Source organism: Emydura macquarii, unplaced genomic scaffold (assembly GCF_026122565.2).
Source record: "Emydura macquarii macquarii isolate MOO-44397 ecotype Brisbane River unplaced genomic scaffold, CSIRO-AGI_Emac_v2 contig_2846, whole genome shotgun sequence".
Taxonomy (NCBI): Eukaryota; Metazoa; Chordata; order Testudines; family Chelidae; genus Emydura; species Emydura macquarii.
Window position 1 is genome coordinate 147,028 of NW_027132983.1, and position 20,526 is coordinate 167,553.

General features: G+C 46.5%; 1 protein-coding gene across 2 annotated transcripts in view; it reads right to left on the bottom strand.

Annotated features, from left to right (window-relative positions):
- Positions 1-5,554: 5,554 nt before the first annotated feature.
- Positions 5,555-20,526, bottom strand: part of WDR82 (WD repeat domain 82) — a 116,494-nt gene continuing 101,522 nt past the window's right edge. For both annotated transcript variants that reach the window (XM_067568088.1, XM_067568089.1), the window contains 4 exons: positions 7,660-7,785; positions 7,347-7,497; positions 6,461-6,582; positions 5,555-6,045 (listed from right to left, as the gene is read on the bottom strand). In XM_067568088.1, the coding sequence (XP_067424189.1) occupies positions 5,878-6,045; positions 6,461-6,582; positions 7,347-7,497; positions 7,660-7,785 (567 nt within the window). In that variant the 3' untranslated portion in view covers positions 5,555-5,877. The remainder of the gene's footprint in view (positions 6,046-6,460; positions 6,583-7,346; positions 7,498-7,659; positions 7,786-20,526) is intronic.

The following is a 20,526-nucleotide window of genomic DNA, read 5'->3' on the forward strand; positions in this document are numbered from 1 at the left end:
GTTGTCCAGGCTCTATAACAATAGAGATCCAGTCTTCAGTGCGGCTTTGGTCACTACTGTAAAATAGTTATTAAACAACAGTATCCCCTCAGAGACATTGTGACCTGTCAGAGAAGAGTCCTACAGAACGTAGTTGAGAAGGAAATTGAGTTTTTTAAATCAACCTATAGGATTCTACAGCAGAGACAATTTAAAAAACAAAACAAAAACCAATCAAGTTCTATGGGGCAATTTAACAACTCTGTTGACTCAAATCCCATGGGTTCCTTAGGGTAATTTCCACCTGGGAACTAGCCATCTTCTTAGAGATTAAGTAGATCTTTAGAGAGCATGTAAAATAGACATGAATTATCCTGCTTAAACATTGCTAGCAGCTAAAAATTACCCTGACAGAGAGAGAGTTAATGATTTAAGAGGGGCAGAGGAGAACGAACGAGGATTTCCAGAAGTCAGACTGATTTGGTTTCTCCTCTCCCACCCCAAAGTTTCACACTGATGAATTCAGCTCTGACGACATTTTGAAGAAATATAAAAAAGGTCATGTTTTTACAGTGATTTGAAAGAAGATGGCAAATAAACTAGCAAATCTGAATGAAGAAGCTTTTAGGGTGAGAAATGATGGAGGGTTTTTATTACAAATTGCAGTGTGACAGTTTAGTCTTTGTAACATTCATTTCATTCCTGGATTACTGTAGCTGCCCCTAGGACTTTTGCCAGATGCATGCCAGGCCTGGGCTGTCAATTTCAGAGGTGCACCAGGTTCCACACGGGAAGGAGTGCACTAGTGCTAGGCAATGTGGGACAGCTAGAATTTCCACTCAAACCACAAGCAGTCAAATTGTTTTAAAAATATTTTATTCTTTAGAAAATACAGTGTTCAGTACAGTGTGTTCTGCTTCCCCCCAAACCTCTAACCCACACCACCACCCAGCCCGGTCAGCAACAAGCAGCTCTCCCTCTTCCACCCAGGCTGCGTCTGCCATGCAGCTATCATTGATTCAGCTGCTGCAGCAGCAGTCCTGGTGCAGATAAGGCAAAGGCAGCTTCCAGCACATTGACCATCATGACATTTAAACCAGATCATGGGTTTAATGCACCTGGCAATCTTACCACCATGACTCAGTGGTAAACTCTCCAAAAGCTGCCGGAACCTTGCCAATGGCTGCCCCTGCTGTAGCTGAATAAGATGAAAGCACCAGCAGGGAATTTCCCCCCTAAAATTCCTTAATGTAGACAAGCTCACAGTGCTACCAATGTGTGCCTTTTGGAGTCTGGGTAGCCACTAGAGGACTCAAGGACTGCTGACTGCTCACATCACCTAGGAGCCCTGAGAAACCCCCATGCTCCTACAGATGCGCTGACATACAACCACATTCACCTGTACTGTCAGCAGCTGGGATAGCAACCCAGATCAAAATCAATTCCATGTGGTGCCATTTGTACCAAGAATTCTCTTGGCTTTCACCATTCGGCAATATCTGGGTGGCCTGTGCACCTCGCAAGACAGACTGGAGACCAGGGCTTCATAGATTTGGTGTCTTCAGACTAGAAGCCAGCTTGATATTGTCCTTGCAGGGGAATAGATACCGTCACCCATGACTCCCACACAGGCCAGCTCTGAGTTGGCCTGGCTAACCCCAAGAATGTTCAGGCTGGTATAGAAGGGGACTCAGAGCGGCTACAGAGCTGCCCAATGGTAGGGACTGAATAACCCAATGGAGTTATTCAGAGGGCAGAGAGTTCATTAAATGAGCTCTGTGGTCCCACACTCTCCCCCATCCCTCTCTCTATGGAAGGGCCAGAGAATGCAACTCCAAGGCTGCTGTGGCATCTACACAGTAGCCCAGGGAGCTCAGGACAAGTCCATCCATGTGCCTTCCTTAAAAAAGCAACTTGGAAGGCTGAGTGGGGACAGGTAGTCCTTCCTCCAAATCACCAAAGGAAATGGTGGTGAGGAGGGAGGAAACAGCTCCATTGTGGAAGTGGCAGATGATCTTCAGGCTGCATGACTCCTTTAAGCTCCTCAATGAGCCTCCAAAGATCCCAGCTACTCTCCACGCACAAGACCTGCCAGACATCATTCCCAAGGGCCCAGCGGTCAGAGTCACAAACTCCACCCAGGCACAAATTTAAAGAGGGGAAGGAGGAGTGGCTACAAGGCCACCCCTTCATCCCTCCTGATTCCAGTTACTCTCCAGGACCAGAAATTGGCCTTAAGCATGGAGTTACTTTATGGAATAAGTGGGGTAAAGAGAGGAAGTACTGAAACCAGCTGCTGGGTCTCTCTTCCTCCACGGAAGTTCTGTTAGGTCCTATAGCTACATTTGATCATGTATTAGGAGGGTACCTAATTATTACATGGCAATGTTTTGCATCAACAGAGCAAAACAGTGGGATCAAAACTAATTGACAAGTCCAAATAGCTGAAGGTCTAGATACAGTCTGGGAGACCTAGTTTACATTGTTGACTCTTTTCTAAAACGTATTAACTTTTTTTAAATGGGGGAGACACTTTGGAGACACAAGTCAGTGAATCAACAGCTACCATCACCCCAGATATACGTAATGCCTACAAGATGATCGGATCTTCCTGGAATCAAGGATGGCCAGAAGCACGTAATCAAACACTACCTAAACTCCATGAACCCTCTAAGCCCAGATGAGGATGGGGAAATCAATTCTTCGCCCAGGGAAAGAGACTAGAGCTCTGCTACACAACTCTCCTGCACTTGCTCTCTCTACACAATTCTCCTGTTCCAGCACTTTGCTTTTCAGGAGCGTATAATAGGCCAGAACAGCGACTGGGTGCACATTCCTGATGGAATGGGATAACACGAGGCACCAGCATGACAAATCCCCTGTCTTACCAGAACTAATACAGATCACTTCTTCACTGGATCTCACAGTGGCAGAGGAAGGTGTTCGTGTGCCACAGCACAATATAAAACACGGGTGGAAAAGGTCTTTGCATGCACAGGATGCCCACCCCATACATGGACCTTTTCATGTCACTTCCCCAAAGTTACAGAGCTAAGAATCAGATGTTCAGACAGTTCAGTGAGGTCCAGAAACGTCCGCAATGGCTGTGCAATTAGAACAGGAGCCACAGACGATGCAACTGCATCACTCCAAAGGGAAAGCAGGAGTCCAGGTCTGTAAAGCCATTGACCTCTAGAGAGGGAGGAAGGGATACTCCCCCTCCCGCACACATGGCTGGATATTTCATGGTTTGGTCACAACGAGAGAATCCTTTTAACTATTTCCCATCACTATTGACAGGAAAAGCAAGAGTTCTACTGAAAAGTCAGGGAGGTGAAAACACAGCGCAAACTGAGACCTGTTGTGTAGTCTGTGTAGGTGAGTGAGGACCCATTGCTAAAATCCCTGTCAATGACTGTCTGTCTGTCTTCCTGCCAGGTCAAGACTTATCCCTAAATCCACTGCTGGGCATCAGAAAGTCAGCCGTCCCAATGCTGCCATAATCCTCTCCAGGTGGCAAAGCCACCAGCCAAACCCATGAGGGCTAAGGGACTGCTGAATATCCAGCAACATGGTAACATTTCTCCATTTCAACAGATTGGCTGAGCCAAGGGACTTGTAAAATCCCTCTCTCACCATCTCTTCGTCTTGCGCTGTAGACCAAGTCACAACCATTTCCTGCCTGGACGGGCTGAGCTGACTTCAATCCAGATTCTTCCTCCGCAGGGATTAATCAACCTGGCTGAAACATACTTCAAAAGTTTATATGGCAGCAAACAAAACGAAACAATGGCTTTGAGTCTAATTTAACACCACACCATTATATCGTATAGAAAAGGCTGAGTGCCCTCACATGGGATACAAATGGCCAAGTTAGAGGGGCCAGAATGAGAATCTTCAGCATGTGCTTTAAAAACTGTGACCCATGGGAACAAACATCTACTAGGTAGATTTTCAAAAGCTGCAACTCTTCCCCTTTTGCAGCAATGGTCCTGAGGCTCTAGTGTGCGTGGGCCTGGACAGCACATGGACCCTCCTTCAAGGAGTAGGGCTGGGAAGGCTTCCCATTACCACCATAGCTCACCTCACCTTTCCTCATGGGCCACAGCTACCACCTCTGTCCCTGGGAAAAAATTTCACATAGAGACCTCTTCTTCCAACCTGGTTTACGTGGATCTACAAGAGACTATTTCAGGCACAAGCATGCCCAGTCAGGGTGAATTTCCCTATTACACGGAATGGACAATGCTGTTAACCAGAGTGCGGAATACAAAAGATAAACCTGCCACTGGTGTTCAGCGTAGTGTGAAAGACTGTTAATGTTCTCCCAGCACAGCCGCACCATTAGTGATCAGTGTGAATGTGTACCATAGCCCACAGCTATAAGTGGCTATCCCCACTGCCCTGGTAGATGAATGCAGGGCTGGAATGAAGGACAGAGATGCAACTGCAGGGCATATCGAGGGTTAAACCATTGCAGGAGATGATGAATGATGTTCTGGGTGGACTGGGATGCACAACGCACACCTGGATGGCTGTGGGTTGCTAGCCTATGTTCAGGTGTGTCTGTGGTTTTGGACAGTGGATTCAGGACTGAACTGGTGTCAGAGATTTAGGAGTAGATCTTGGTGAGTCAGGGAAGGACAGTAATGCAGCCCCAGGGCTGGGAGCGAGTGTCATGAGATGTTCCTGCACCAGTGGGGTACAGGAAGGCAGCCTAGAGCCAGGTACTGGAGATCACAGGATCGGTGGATTTGCATGGGTTCAGACTGCAGCGCGGAGCTGCAAGTGGATCAAATCCCAGCAAGGAAGAGCTGCCAGCAGGGGTTGATGGCTCAGCACAGGATTACAGCTTGTGGCTCAGGGCTAGCCTCCACTGTCCTCTCAACTCATGTCACGAAGCAAACAAGCGACAAAGGGAAAAGAGCACCTCGTTTAACTGCCTGCCAGAGTTCGAAACATGGCAAGTAGGACACAGCTTGAAATCCGTTAGTAGAGCAGACTCCAGTGCCACAGACTTGTGGCAGAGGGTCACTACTCCTTGCCTGCTCTGTAAGACAGAAAAGCCCAGGACTGGAAATGAAGGTGACTAGAGGCGCCTTCACACCTGGATACACAAATCCACGGCAAACCATCAACACGGAGCAGTCCTCTGAAAGCCACCGCCTTTCTGCCCAGGGGTGAGGAATTGCCTGGCTTTCGCTTACCACTGCTCTCAGTGCTCACCGATCACTGACCACCTGCCCCGTCAGTGGGTTCACACCCAGCCTGCAAGACTCAATGTGAAGTGGGGGGAGGGGAAGAGATGCTGCCAGCCATCTGGCACATACGTCACAGGGCACTGACCAGCTAAGGAGACTATTACACAGAGGGAAGCTGTCAAGATTTAGGGACTTGGATACAGACAGCTGATGTCTGTAGCAACACATTCAAGGGGTGGGAAAAAGCCTTCTGCTTTCATCATCAGATTAACCCCAACCAGGATTTCCTTCCAAGGCCATTGCATAGCATGGCTTATTCGTAAGTAAGCCCTTCGATCAGTGCAGGTACCAGGTAAACCAGGTCACAAGGCAGGTGAAGTGACAAGAGCATCAGTTTAAATCTCATTTCAAACTAGAACAACCATTCTTCTCAGGAATTACACAACAAAAGAACAAGGGGGAAGAGAAAATAAAAACCTCCCACAGATCCCTCCCCTGCCCCCAGATTCCTGGCCTGCCCTCCCCCCAAAATGAAGCCAGGTGTCCATGATTTTACTAAAGAAGAGGTGGAGGGAAAGCCTGTCAGGGCTCAGCGGATAGGCTCGGAAGCGGAGATGTGGATCCTGTGGAAATTGCCATCTGAATGCCATCAGAAATTCACAGCCTGTTCCTGACCCAGCTTCCTGCCCTTTGGGATCTAACTGTCCTCGCCGTTCTCTCCTGGACCTTTGATAAGTCGCTTCTGTCCCCGTTTCCCCACGGGCCCCTTGGGCTTGGCAAACGCCTGCTTGAAGGCGTGCTGTTTGGGGTGAACCTCGTCATACAGGAACTCGGCGGTCAGCTCGGCTCCGTCCTCGATCTCGATCTGGCACACAAACAGCACAGCAAGGGGGGTTAACTCCACCACGCTGCCTCCTGACATCATCGAGCTACAGTGGTGAGACAACAGGGGCCTTCTCCCCCAACTCTCAGACAAGCACCTCACCACTGCCTTCTGCTCCTCAGTGACCCATGGAGCAAAACCAACTCCCTCCTCTCCACCCACAGCGGCCTTTCCACTCTGATCATCTGGCTGGGCTCAGGGAGCTGAGACTTCCTGTCACATGGCTTCCTGGAGAGTCACTGGCAATCGCCATGTGCAAGGCAGCCAAGGGGGAGCAGGTACCTTGGCACCTTCCCATCAGCCCCTCGGCCAGCATTCCCACCACACATTCAAAATGCTTCCTCTGGGGCCACCGATGGGACCCTGGCAACTGACGTGACAGACGACATGGATTTACCTTCTTTGTAATCTCCAGGGAGAATTGCTGCTCCACAGTGTCGAGCAGCCGGCTCTTGCAGCTGGAGTACAGCATACGCTCCTTAATGCCGCACTTGTACCCAGGCATGGAGTAGATAAACACTGCAAGAGAATGCAAGTCAGTCATCAGCGTAACCCCAGCTTTAAAAGTTGAGGAGCATCTGCAAAAGGAGATCCAGCAGAGAGAATCCAGCCCTAGGTCCCCACCCGAATCTGCCCAATGTGCCCATGGGAGCGATCACACATGCAGTCCTGTGCAAGCTGACTACCCCAGACAGGACTGAAACCACAAGACCACCACAGAGAGGAAACAAAAATCAAGAGGAAAAGCCTCCTGCAGCCAAACAGCTTCCTCCTCCTAGGACTAAACATTTTGGTGCTTGCAGCTGGACTACCCCAGATACATCCCAGAAGTCTTGGCACCGGCTTTCGTAGCACTTCTTCAGCAGCAGTTTGGGTCAGGGCACTAGTTTACGGGAGCCTCTGCTAGCATCTGAGGAGCTGGTGACAGATGACTGAGCAAACGCCCTTCAGTGGAAGGGCATGAATGGGAAATGGTTCAAGATCCTTGAACAGCTGATGGTAAGAACGGCCCGGGGAGAACACCCCTTCTAATTCTAAATGAATAACTGCCTGCTTGCCAGGATGACAGCAGGCCAGCAGAGACATCTGCATGCCTGGCCTGTTCACGGGAGCAGCAGTGATCTGTGCTGAGGGGAAGGTAGGCTTGGCTCCAGCCATGGATCATACACGAACACTGCACTGCACCCGTGGGTGGAATGTAGAATAACACCATGTCTGCCCAGGGCAGGGGGGAACTGGGGTCTGAAACAAGCAGAGAAGGCTGAGCACTGTGCAGAGCTTACCAACAGACTCCAGGTAGTCTCCCTCATGAGAGTGTTTGTACAGGAAGAAATGATAGCGAGCAGAGTCCTGAGGGATCCTTTTGGGGAGGTCGGCTATCTCTGTGGCATTTGTATGGACCAGGTCTATAGTCTCCCTCTCGAGATCCAGTTTCTGGTGAAAGGGGAGAATGGGAAGGGGGAGAGAAAGTTCAGCATAACGCACCGTGAAATAAACACTCAAAGGCTCTGGAGATCCAGGGAGAACATGAGGGATGGGGCAGGAGAGCCTATGTTGAACTGAAAAGCACATGAGAGACTGCCTCTGCCTCCTTACCAGCTGGATGTAATTGATTTTCTTCTGCTTTAACAACTGAATGGCCTGCTGAGCATCAGGCTGCAGAGGGAAAGCCAGTCCCTGCAAAGTCTGGTGTTTACTCTCCACGCTGATCTCGGTCTTCACCTGGAAACAGAGACCCCAGCATCAGACCAGATTCAGACGAAGACAGCGAAGAGGATGAGGTGGGTGGGATAAAGGGAAAGAACCAAACACAAACTGTGCTACTCTAACCCGGCCAGGGTGGGACACTCAGCTCACTGAGCAGTAGGAACTCCCAGGCAGCCCTTGCTAGGAGAGCAGGTCCTGCCAGGAAGGCATGCCCACAGGGCACATGCATGCAAAGCGAGCTACAGGGCTTTCCAGGAGCGGAGTGATTCCAGCAGAGGGAACATCCCGTGCATTGCCTCATTAAGAACATTAACGCCAGGGAGAAGGGTCCTGGGACTAGCTGGCCTGGCAGAAGAGTGAATGTTGTGTAAGTAACCATGCCCCAGCCCTCAGAACTGCAGCAAGGAGTGATCCTGAACAGGACACGGACACCCAGTCAGCAGAAGCGCTCCAGAATCTATTTGTGGCTGGCCAAGAGATGGTACACGCCCATCCCAGACACACAGGGATCCAAGTGCTACAGCTGCAACATGCTGTTCCTGAGGAAGGCCACCTGGAAACTACAGCTTGTGCAATGTGGAGTGGCCTGCCTGCTTAGTGGTGTGAACCATCAGGACATCGCACTAACTCTGCAAGACTAGGTACATCTCAGTGTCTTATTACTCAACTCTAAAGGTCCAAAATGGACTTGAGCAGAACTCAGACACTAGGCACCCCTCCTCTGTAGCAAGTATACTCAACAGGGACATGGAGCCTCATACCCAATGGTGCCCAGGGACAAGGCATTCTCTGAAGAGGGCCCTCAGCTATTGGATTCATGACTGATGGAGGGAGATCACATTGAGCCTGGGGCTCGCCAGCTTTAAAACAAGCAGCAAGACAGGCCTCTTTCAGCAACTCTCTTCTTAAGGTTGATGAGATGCTCCAGCTAAGGGCTTTAGGAACTAGTATAACTGAATCCAGATTGCACCAAAAGAAAGCCATGCAGAAGCACAGGGATTTCTCTCCTCCATCCTTAGAATTTACTGTAACATGAAAGCTAAGTAAGGCTCAGACACCATGGCCACAAGCACCTTAAGATACACAATATTAATAAAGTGGGCGGGTTATTGACTTAGAAACCCTCGTTTCTCTCATTCTCATTGAACTTTTTCAGAATTCAGTAGCACCATCCTGTTACCCAGGACCCTGGGAGAGACAGGAGAGATTCCAAGTCTGCTGCACCCTTCAACTGATACATGTACATGGTAATACAGAGGAGAGTCCTAGCAAAAATGTTGCTGTCTCAGAAAGCCCTAAGCAGAGTCTCATCAGAGCTCTGCTGAAGATGTCCTCGCATGGCTGAGCTGGTTAAAGTCATAGTGCAGAAGGGGTTTTTGTGGCTGAGAAATGTGAGCCAAGAAACCCCAAATGCTAGAGAATGGAAGTACAGCTTGATCATGGAAATACCACAATCTCTTCCCATTCTTATTTTATTTGAAATCCCTCTTTATTGTGAAGCTGCCAATGATAGCTGCAGCTTCCCATATGCTGGATTGTGGGTCTTGTGCACCCAGTTATTTATAACCAGACATGTGCAATGATGAGCTGAGGGTATCTCCCTCAATGAAAACTTTCCTCACAACTCATCCACTTAAGCAGGAACTAGCCATGGGGGAAAAGTGTTATTGAGACCTTTCACTGATCAGAGTAACCCCTGGGAACAAGTTTGCCTGAAAGGTGTGAGGGAAGATGGTGCTCCCAAGTGCCAGTCAGAGCAGATTCTGTGTGGTGCTTGCCTCTCAATTCACATGGCCACGTAAAGCTCTCTGAACCAGCCCTCCAGAATGAACAGCAGGGCTGGTTGGGACCAAAGCATCCCCCTGCCTTTGGGAAGTCTTAAATTTCCATTGTGGTGACTCAGCGGGATTATCCAGCTCTTGTTCCTCCACTGCCCAGTGTTTGATTTAGTATTGGTGGTCTGACAGCCGTATTTTTGTTAGAAAGCAGATAATTTTGGTAAAGTTAAATGACTATTGAATTTTGTTGGCATTGTGGCATCTGTGGTTGCTGAGTTGGCAGGCTCCCTACTGTCATTCCAGGGCTTGCTCTGCAATTCTCCAGTTTTGCTCTGTGTTTGTACAGCACCTGGCACTGTACCTAGAGGTCCTGGTCTTTGACGAGGGCTTCTAGGTGCTATTGCAATAAATAATCTCTCCTCAAAATAGCAACTGTGGTTTTCAAATTTTTGGGTGCTATGACAGAGCAAGATTTTGTTTGCAATTTTTAGTTCTCAATACATTCTTCCAGTGTGCAACCGACTATCGTATCTGTGCACCATTCATTATCGGTAAAATAAGTGTATAGTGCCAACCCATCTACCAGATTCCCAGTGAGAACACCACAGGTGATGGGGAAAATCCCTCAGAGCAAGCCCTGGAAAGTGGAGGTAAGCAGCTGGCATGTGACCCCTTATGTTAACAAAGGCTTACAGTGGACCACTCTAATAAGGAATACTCTGCATCCAGAAATCCACTCTCCAGTGCACCAAAATCCACTTCAAGGGGGGGGAGAGGGGAGGAAAGCAAAGAAATCACAGATTCTTTCCATTGGAAATTCAACTTCACCCACCAGGTAGCTTACTCTTCACATCTCTCTCGGCAGCTTGAGAAGCGCTGTTCAGAGCAGAGCTGCCATGTTCAAGAGAGGAGGTGAAGAATGACTTGTCCCAATGGAGAGAGAGGAGAAAGAATCCCTCAGACACAGCTCAAAGCACAACACATTGCAGGCAACACAGCCTACCTCCTCAGGGCTGGGGAATTCTACCAGCGATGGGCAGCACCAACAGCCCACTACTATCTGTCACATGAATACAGGGAAACGGAGTCACATCAGCGACAGAGAAGGCAGTGGAGAGAATGGCTATCTGAAAAGCTTCACATATCCCTTCAGCTCAGTGACTGTAGGTTGCTAAGCACCGAGAGTATGAATGTGCTATAAAAGCCATTTGTGGGAAAGCTGCCTCCCATTGGGATAGTGGGCTGTACCGGTATAGCTGGTACTGGTTGTACAATGGTTTCCATTGCAACTCCCAGGTTCAGCTGCTCAGAGCTTTCTAAAAAACACCCATCTTTCAGGCTCTGGCTCTGCTTCAAGAGGAAGGTATTTTTTTCTTGAGCAAATATAGTTCAGCCATTTTTGAGGAAAAAACATCTTACTTTCCCTTAAAAAACAATGACTTTAAAAAAAAAAAAAAAAAAAAAAAAAAAAAAAAAAGTACAGCCAAACTGCCTTGGAGCTGACGAATGAAACATGCCATAGAAATAGTTGTCTGAGTACCAGAGCATAGCTGTATCTCACAGGGGAATGGGTTTGATTTGATGGAGTTATCCACATTTGCATATTGAATGGTCAGAGTGACTTTTTTTTTTTTTGACTAATCTTTATAGTGCTGCAAACCAGCAAGATTGTGTGCGCAAGTATCTATTACAGATAATACTTGTAAGCACTTCTCAGCCATAGTGTTTTATAAAAGGGAGGCAAGTATTCTCCCTTTTATACAGATGGGGAACCAAGAACTAGAAAGATGAAGTGACTTGCCCAAGGTCATACTGTAGGTCAGTGACAGAACAGGAACTAGAACTCAGGTCTCGCAACCACACGCTGAACATCGTGCTCTGAATTATTCAGAAGTGATCAGAAATCCTTCACAAAAATGTTTCATGAATAAAGTATCTGATAAATGGTCCCACCTGCTTTCCACCCCAAATGTGGCCTCCATGGGAAAATGTGCACAGCAGGACTGGAAGCATGGAGGTCCCACTTCTTTCTGCCCTAAAATGATTCTCTGGCCTTCACAACCCGTATTTAGGGACACCTCACAGTTCTGGTCACCCATGTTCAAAAAAGATTAATTCCAACTGGAATTCCAACAGAGAAGAGCTACTAGGATGCTTGGGGAATGGTGGACCTATCTTATGAGAGGAGAGCTTGGCTTGTTTAGTCTAGCAAAAAGAAAGCTGAGAGGAGATATCACTGCTCACTATAAATACATTAGGGGGTAAATACCAGGGAGGACAAAGTGCTATTCAAGCAAAAGGACAAAGATTGCACAAGAACAAGTGGATATAAACTGAGCAAACTCAGACTAGAAATTAGAAGAAGTTTTCCAACTATCAGAGGGGTGAGGTTCAGCAGCTCCGGGGCTCACTTCTGGTTTATATCTTATGTTCCTAAAAGCTCATGCTTCAGGACTTCAGCTGGCCCCCAGGAGGTGGGCCAGGAAGGGATTCTTCCCCCCCTCTCCCCTAGTGTATTGTTTGTTTTTTGCATCTCCTTCCTCTGAAGCATCAGGGATGGCCATGGCTGGAGATGGGACATTGGGCCGAGGCTCTGAGGAGGCATTAAGGCTACTGCGTCCCAGTTGCTTGGCTGGCTGGTTCTTGCCCACATGCTCAGTGTCTAATTCATGGCCACATGTGGGGTTGGGAAGGAATTTCCCTCCAGGTCAGATTGGCAGTGACCCTGGGCATCTTTCGCCTTTCTCTGCAGCGTGTGGGTGCAGGTTAATTGGCCGGATTATCTGGGTCTCTTCTCACTTCATCAGCTCCCTGCCACAACGGGGCCTTGGGCACAGGTGGACCTTCGTCCCTCCTATTCTCTGTCTGTGGCATACAACAGTCTAGTCTCCTGTGGGCTGTATATTTTAGTCTAATTTGGGTTGTTGGGTTTACTGTGAGGGCGGCTGGGTGGTGTTTAGTGGCCTGTGAGATACAGGAAGTCACACTAGATGATCAGATGATCCCTTCTGGCCTTATACTCTGAGGAGGTAGCACATATTACCAGTAAGTGACTTGCCCAGAGGTAATTTAGCAGCTTTCTCCATACAGAAAATAATCCAAGCAGAACTGGGAGCATAGGATTGAGTACAGCAGGCGAAAGACAGAGGCATGGAGAGAAAGCACAAAATATCCAGAGGCCAGCCTACCATCTCAGTGCTAGAGTCCTGCGAGCATGGGGAGAGGAGAAATCAGATCAGCAACTCAGAGCAAAACCGAGGGGCAGCTCCCCACTCAGGTTAATTTTTCAAACAAGGGTGACGGAGAATACTGAATAAGGAAGGGGTTATCTGGACAGAGCATGGCACGCAAAGGACAGCCTTTCAAAGGACAGGAGGGGAATGGACACACTGGAGGAGAGAGGCCTACCATCTCACTGCTGGAGGCCAGGGAGCAGAGATCCTGGGAGCACAACAAAAAAAAGCACAAGGAGAACATCAACACCAAGCAATGCACCTCCAGAAGGAAGAGTCCCTTCATGCCTGCTCATACCTGCTCGGCATAGGTGGGAGGACCTGGCAGAACTAATGCCAAGGGAGGTGGAGGAGGAGGAAGACTAGAAGAGGACTCCAGACACCTTCAGCAACTGTTTGTTGTAGCCTACTTGTTTTCTCAGTGAGAACTGAACCCTCACACATTTTGGATGAGTATCTCTAGAGCATCTGGTTCCACACTGAAGTCCATGGACCAGATGTGGTCTAGAGCACCTCCTGGTGCTCTGAGGAATTAAATATTTGAAAACAAAAAAGTAGGAGACTGGGGAGTTAGAAGAGGAGGTGGATCCACGCAAGGATCTGTCTTCTGAAAAAAAGCGTTTAAGAAGCAGTCATCTAGAAGCCTTGAAGAATTGAAGACCAAACATAATACAGACCCAGAGAAGGGAGACAACCTTCAGGGCAGGGCTGAGCTCTGTTTAGTGGAGCAATGTTAGGTGCTGCAGAGGTAAATACAGCTGGGGGCCTGAGTACCATCTCATGCCCAGATCCACACTCACATGAAAGGGTGGTGTCTCCAGTGGCAGGGCAAGCATGAAGAGTGAGCTAAGGCTTCAACAAACTGTATAACTCAATATTAAAATTGTATGTCCTTTGATTAATCAGTCCATCACTTTCTAAAGAACTACTAACAGTATCATCATACGAGACCTCTATCCAGCTACATTAGAATGGGATGAAAATCTTAATCCAGGATATCCCTGCAGATCAACACCACACAAATATTGCCACCAGCTCTCTCTCTCTCTCTCTCTCTCACTACTAACGTCAAACAAAGTCTTCAGGGATATGCAATGTGTTGCAACAAACGGTTCAGTGTGCGCATATCAGCACTGCCTGATAGTGTCTCATAAACCTGACACTGCTAAAAGAGATGCACTGTGAGGAGACTGTGCTTGAGGAGCAGACGGATCTGGGTTTATCCCTGCTGTTCCTCTGTCGTTCCAAGTGGCCATAGTTTATAGCACAGTGGCAGCTTCAATGGCCTTGGATTGGTCACAATATCACAGAATCCAGGAAACTTCCAGTGTCCAGCCATTAACTCAAAAATGTTAGACTGAAGTTTTCCCACCATTGGTCTCTGCCTGAAGGTGAGAAAGTTGTAGCAAAATCCGCAGGTTTTGAGCGGAGGGAAAAGATACATTTCTCCCATTTTAAAATATTCCAACATAAATAAAAAAAAATTTTTTTTTCTTAAATCACACTTTTAGACAGGCTATAGGAAAAATGTCTAAAGTTTCAGGTCTATGCCAGATTTCATGGAGGACTAGTGTTTAGCTTGGCTAAGTACTTAACAACTGTATTGGTGTTAGAAAACTGATAGCATGTTAGGGGAGGTGTTTACAACTAGATGGGCACACTTCAAACAGATGCAGTGCACATCTGTGAACTTAGGAAAGTGGGAATGTTGATTCAAAGAGCATACATGCTTGTCTGGCAAAACTAGAGGAGCTCTAAGTTGCAGACAGCAAATTGGTGTGGAAAAAGGAATTCACTAGCACAATACCTCCAGATTGTAATTTTCCCCTTAGATGTCTAGGAAATTAAATGAAGGTGAAGGGGATCAACATTAATGCAATGATAAGGCTGCAAGACTGAGTGCTCAAACATCAGAAAAATCCCAAAGGTTTAAGGTTGCTCTGGCAACGTTAATTCTGCCACATACCATATGCATAGCATTCTCTACTCCATTCCCTTGTTAAATGTAAGCCTTAATCTATTGTTTACATACACTCTAAAACAAGATGGAATGGGTTACCTAGGGAGGTGGTGGAATCTCCATCCTTAGAGGTTTTTAAGCTGAGGCTTGACAAAGCCCTGGCTGGGATGATATAGCTGAGGTTAGTCCTGCTTTGAGCAGGGGGTTGGACTAGATGACCTCCTGAGGTCCCTTCCAGCTGTGATATTCTGTGATTCTATAAGATGTGCAGTAAGGCTGAGTTAACTTTCTGTTTTGGAATTCCTGACTTGGAGTCTTTGCATCACTGCAACATTAAGTTTGGAAAATCAATGGTTTTTACATTGAGTCATCAGTTGATTAGATCCATTCCCAATTAAGGCAGCCCAGGTTCTGAATCCATACACAAAACTGGTATTCCAGAGTGACTCTGGCTGTGGCTTCACTTATAAATAAATAAATAAGGGGTGGGATTTTAAACTGCTGGATAACTAATGCGTGCTAGCTACCGTACTGTACAATTCTAGTGCAAACACAAGGCACCTGTCTTTTTTACCACAAGGAAGCTATATGAAATCAAACCTACACCCCTCACCTGTGATTCACCTCACCTAGTTACCTCACAATAAAAACTAGGAAACACACCTCTTTGGCAGTGAAAACAAAGCCTCCATTTACCTGTTCTCTACCACAATGCACAGTAACTGAAAAGGGTGCTCTAATAAATCAGCCAAACAGTCCATATTCACGGCTACACCATCTAAATTCAGACCCCAACTGGTTTTGGTTTGAATTCTTTTGCTGTGTTCCCACAGCTCCTAAAGCTATATTTATTGCTTATGTGATACCACAGATGCCTCAGATTCCAGGTCTACAATATCAGCAGAGAATGCAGGATTCTCATCCTGTACAGATGGGATGTTTGCTGACTCTTGCTACAGACCTATCAGCAGATCCATTAGCAAACAGCTATAAATCTTACTTTGCGCATGTCTGAGATGGCAATTGCCTCTCTAAAGCCTTTCACTATATGGGTATTAATATAGTTTGACCCAAGCCAAAGGCCATGGCTGACCTGCAAGCTGCATGATATTTCAAACTCTTTAAAACTGAAATTGTATTCTGTGACTGTAAGCAGTGTTCAACCCTCCCAAATTTTCACTTTTTTTAACCTCCCTATCGCATTTTACAGAGTAACCTAATAGCAGCTTCTTATGGACAAAGGGAAATTAGCTGTTTCCATGTATTTAAATGAGCAGCAGAATTGTCATATAAGATGCATAAGAACATTCCACAGGTCTCACACCTTATAAGAAGGTCGCCTTGATCAGAAATTTTCCCATGCTTTCTGCAAACCACACATGCACAAAATTCATCCTGTCAACATGAAACCTATGGATATTTAGCTTTCCATGAATTCTGGAAAGCACAATTATGTCGAAGTTTCTCATAATTGTTTGCATTCATCCTCTTCTGGGACATGTGCTTTACACTTTCTCTGCCTGAAGCCTTCAGTTTTACCTTCTGCTGATTCAGCCTGATGTGACCTTTTTTATCCCAGCATCCTACAGAGTAGTTCGACGTGTTCCAGACATTTTTCAAAGGGATTGTCTTGTATAGACAGTTTTCACAGAAATGTGTTTTAAAATAGCGTGTAAATCAAGCCGTTTTGAAAGTTAATGCATCTGGCCCTAGCAGCAATAGAGAATCAAACTATAGTTTATCCTACTGGAAAGCCTAATCTGGCTTGGGCAGCAAACCATACTATGGTTTGCCTTTCTGACAAGATAATGGTCATTGAACTACCTGAGAAGCTCACACCCAATCTTTCCCCTATACTGTCATTACAGACCTCTGATCAAAGCAGTAACACACATAACTGAAGCTTAGCCTTGGGATTGTTCGCCTGTTCACACCCCATTCTCTTGTCATGGGGCATTATTTCTGAGGCGGACAGATCAGCTAGACCCTTCCCCCTCCCCTTTGATGGGCAGCTCTGTTGCTTTGCTCACACCCTTCACCTGCCACTGTCTTTGAAGAGGTTCTGTTCTCTTTGCTCCAGTCCTACTCAGCAGCTTGGGTGACCCTTCTTTGACAAGCAGTTAAGCACTGTGTCTGAGTCACTGTCTAGTGGTCAAGCAAACAGATACGGTCACTTGTTTATACAGCACTTCTCCTTGCTCCAGGTTTCTGGGCAAAAGGACTTTCCCAGCCAGAATCTCTCCAATGAACCAGAGCGATGACACTGCTGATGCTGGTTTGAAATTATTTCAGTGACATAGGAGGACTTATGAATGACAGGTGAGGTCCCAGAGGAGTGAAGAAGGGAAAATATTACCTATCTTTAAAAAGGGGAACAAAGATGACCACAACCCTCCTATTTCTGAAAGTTCCTCTCATTTTGAAGGATCCCCAAGAATATTAACAGTTTTTCCAAACGGATTAATGTATGCATCACTTCAACCACCCCAGAAATACAGCCACCTCTGGGATGGAAGGCAACAGCAATACCACACAACAGATTAGGACCAGATATCATTCAGCCACACATGCATTAAAACACAGAAAGGTAACAGAACAGAAATTCATATAAAATTGTATCTACAGGAAGAGGGAAGAGACACGGGTCACAGCACACCCCAAACTATTCCCCCCCTCCTTTTGTTTTTTTGTTGTTTTAAGGTAACAGTGCCCTGGTCACACACAAAATTCTAGTGTTTAATAATTAAACTTTGTGAAATCTGTAGTCAACTTGTTCCTGATAAGACTATAAAATCAAGTTCCAGCTATTTATTACAGCTGCTCGTTAGAACTAGTTCAAAGAGCACATTTCTGGGCCTCTGCCAGCCTTGATCTTTGACCTACACATTTTATGTTCAAAGATCAAGAAATTCTCCATGTGTAAATCCAGTCTAGCTAGCACTTGTGAGCAACCTGACATACCATGGGAAAGGCAAATTAAAGGAATGATTCACTGTCAAGCTTGCAAGTTATTACAAAATGAGTAAAACCAGATAAATGTACATGCGATGTCAATAACTGCACAATTACCTGGCTCTATAATCAGAGTTCCTTCATATGACATAGTTTTTAAATCTTTATAGGAAAAAAAAGTCAGGAAATTTAAGCAGTTATAGTTTCCAAGCAAGTGTAACTAAGTCACAATGCATGTGGAGAGTGTGTGCGCACGCACTTCTATAACACCTTTTCCCCAGCATCTCAAAATGCTTTACAAATATTACATAGTTCAGAGAGATCCCCATGTAGGACAGGGTATTAGGCCTTTTTTAGTAATGGGTTAATTGAGGCTCAAAGATAAAGTCAAGTGTTCAAGCTCATAGAGAAGTGAGTGAGAGCTGGAAATTAGGAGGCTTATCTCCTGCGCTAACCACCAGACTACCCTTCCTTGCTAGAAAGAGAAAGGTATGTATATCAATGAGTGAACATACAGGTGCTTTGGGAGCCATCATTTAATTTCCTGGGGTTTGTGTCTTTAAAACCCCAAACAAAACACTGCAGAGACCATTTGAATTCACGTAGACATCATTTTGTAGTGGTGTTTTAATATTTAAATAGTTTGATTTCAGAAATCTATCCAAGGGACATTGTATCCTTAGAACGCAGCACACCATGCACCTAGCACGACTCTAATTGAGAATTGGCCCCTAATTCAATGGGGGGAAGCAAATATCAAAGACAGCAACCAGAAGATGAGCATCACTAGGAGGCACTTACCTGGGCAACTTTACCCTGCAAAACACAGCCAAAAAACACTTAATCCAGCAACACTGATACAAGCCACTGAGAGAAGCATGACAGGAGAGGCCAGAAGCAGAGGACACCAGATGCAACGCTGTAGAGCCATTCCTGGCCTGACAGTCCGCTGGAACACTGGATACTCTCTCATTTGCCGCAGCATTTTACTGCACAGCTAATGCTGATCAAATTCCCTCACTAAACAATGTTTGCCTTTAATCAATTTCTCTTCTATGTATTTCAGTGAGAGACTGCTGCTTCCCGGATGAAACCCCTTGTCCCTGTCTCCTTCTGTTTGTCTATTACACATTTGTATGGCGCCTCGATGCTATTTACTGTACCTAAAGTAATAGGTTTGGGACACATTTTGCATCAGCTGACATCATCCAGTACAACTCCCACCTAATCCCCAAGAACAGAAATCAGAACTAGGGAGCCCAAGAATAAAAGGGCTCCCAGCCCCCTCAGACCAGGAGAACCGTGATCTAAGTATGATCTAAGTGTCTTGCCCTAAGAGCTACAAACATAAGCTAATCCTTCCCACTGGGAGTTCGGTATACTGTGTCAAGGCTCCCAAGGGAACGCCTCCGGTTCAGCTTCATACTGCAGATCAAAAGCAGCAGCACTGTAGCTGATCACAACTACTGTGAAAGAGGTGAGCCAGAGACGATTTAGGGCTTTAGAGATGGAAATCAACATTTTCAACTCTATCCGGAACAAACTGACACTCCGTTCATCTCCCCACCCTTGCAACACCAGGTTACAGGGTGCAGTGGCTAGGCTAAGGAGACGGGATTCTCTTTGGCGATATCAGCATCATTTACCCATCCAAAGGGCAAAGAAATGCTATAGTAGAGCTGGGAACCTGATTTCAGGTGTAGGGGAAGAGATCAGAACCATTGATAGACACATCTGAGCACCAAGTGTGCTACTGTAATAGATCCCATCCGACCGGTGGGCTACAATCTTAACTGCTTAGGTGAACAGCTTGGTGAGGGTAAAACAGAGTCTCTTCCGGATACTGTACCACACAGACTGATGTACTAAGAGAAAGAGCGTGATGCAGGGGGGCCAGTGCTGTCAGACTCCCTCTCAAAATAAGGATTACAATACAAAATATATAACTGGTGCTGAAACAGAACTACAGTTATGGCTCCAATCCTATTTGAGTGTTAGAAGAAGCGAAAGGAGAAAACGACTCCAGGGGAAGAGGTGAAATGTGTGCATATTTGGGGAAGGGAGTAGAAATGGGGCAGCTCATCAGGCTTTGCATAAGTGTTGGAATTCTCAGCAGCACCCCAGAACCTCAGGATCCCTTCAACATACTCTGAGAAGCTCAGGCAGCTGAATTCAGACCCGGCCTGGTACACCAATGACCTTGAAGGAAGAAGCATCTTCATCTGAGGCACAAATTTAAGGTGGCAGCAAAAGTGAAGAGGACTACAGCAAACAAATCCAGACCAATCCGGAGAGATTAGGCTTAAGAGCTGTAGGAGCTATTGTTGCTGTTTGCTGTGGAAAAGCAGGAGGGAAGGAGACAACGGGGCCAGAAGCCGATTAGTGACTGCAGATCTGTAATGCTGATGTCAACGCTCTCATAAAAACTAGTTTGAAATAAAAATCTGAGGGAAAGAGACAGGTGAAGTGAAAAGCAGAAAGAAGCTGGAAGGCTTCTCCCCACAGTGCACTGGTACAGCTTGAAGAGGTAAATATCTGAGCATGACAAGACCGCTCGCTGAAAGATCATTGGCAGGAGAAATCTCCAGCCTTGCGGCAATCAGATAAATATTGGGATCGGATCATGTTGTATTCTGCACCTCTTATAGAGAGTAGACTTCAGAAATACAGACAGGTAGTTCTGACGCTCCTGATTTATCCGGCCCAGCCTCTCAGGTCACCCCCTCCAATAATGCCATTGCTGATGGCCTGTCAATTAAGTCTCGTTGCCGCCTGTACATGGAGTGCTCCTCCCATCCCCGAAAGCTTCTATCCACTCCTGAATGAAATTCCT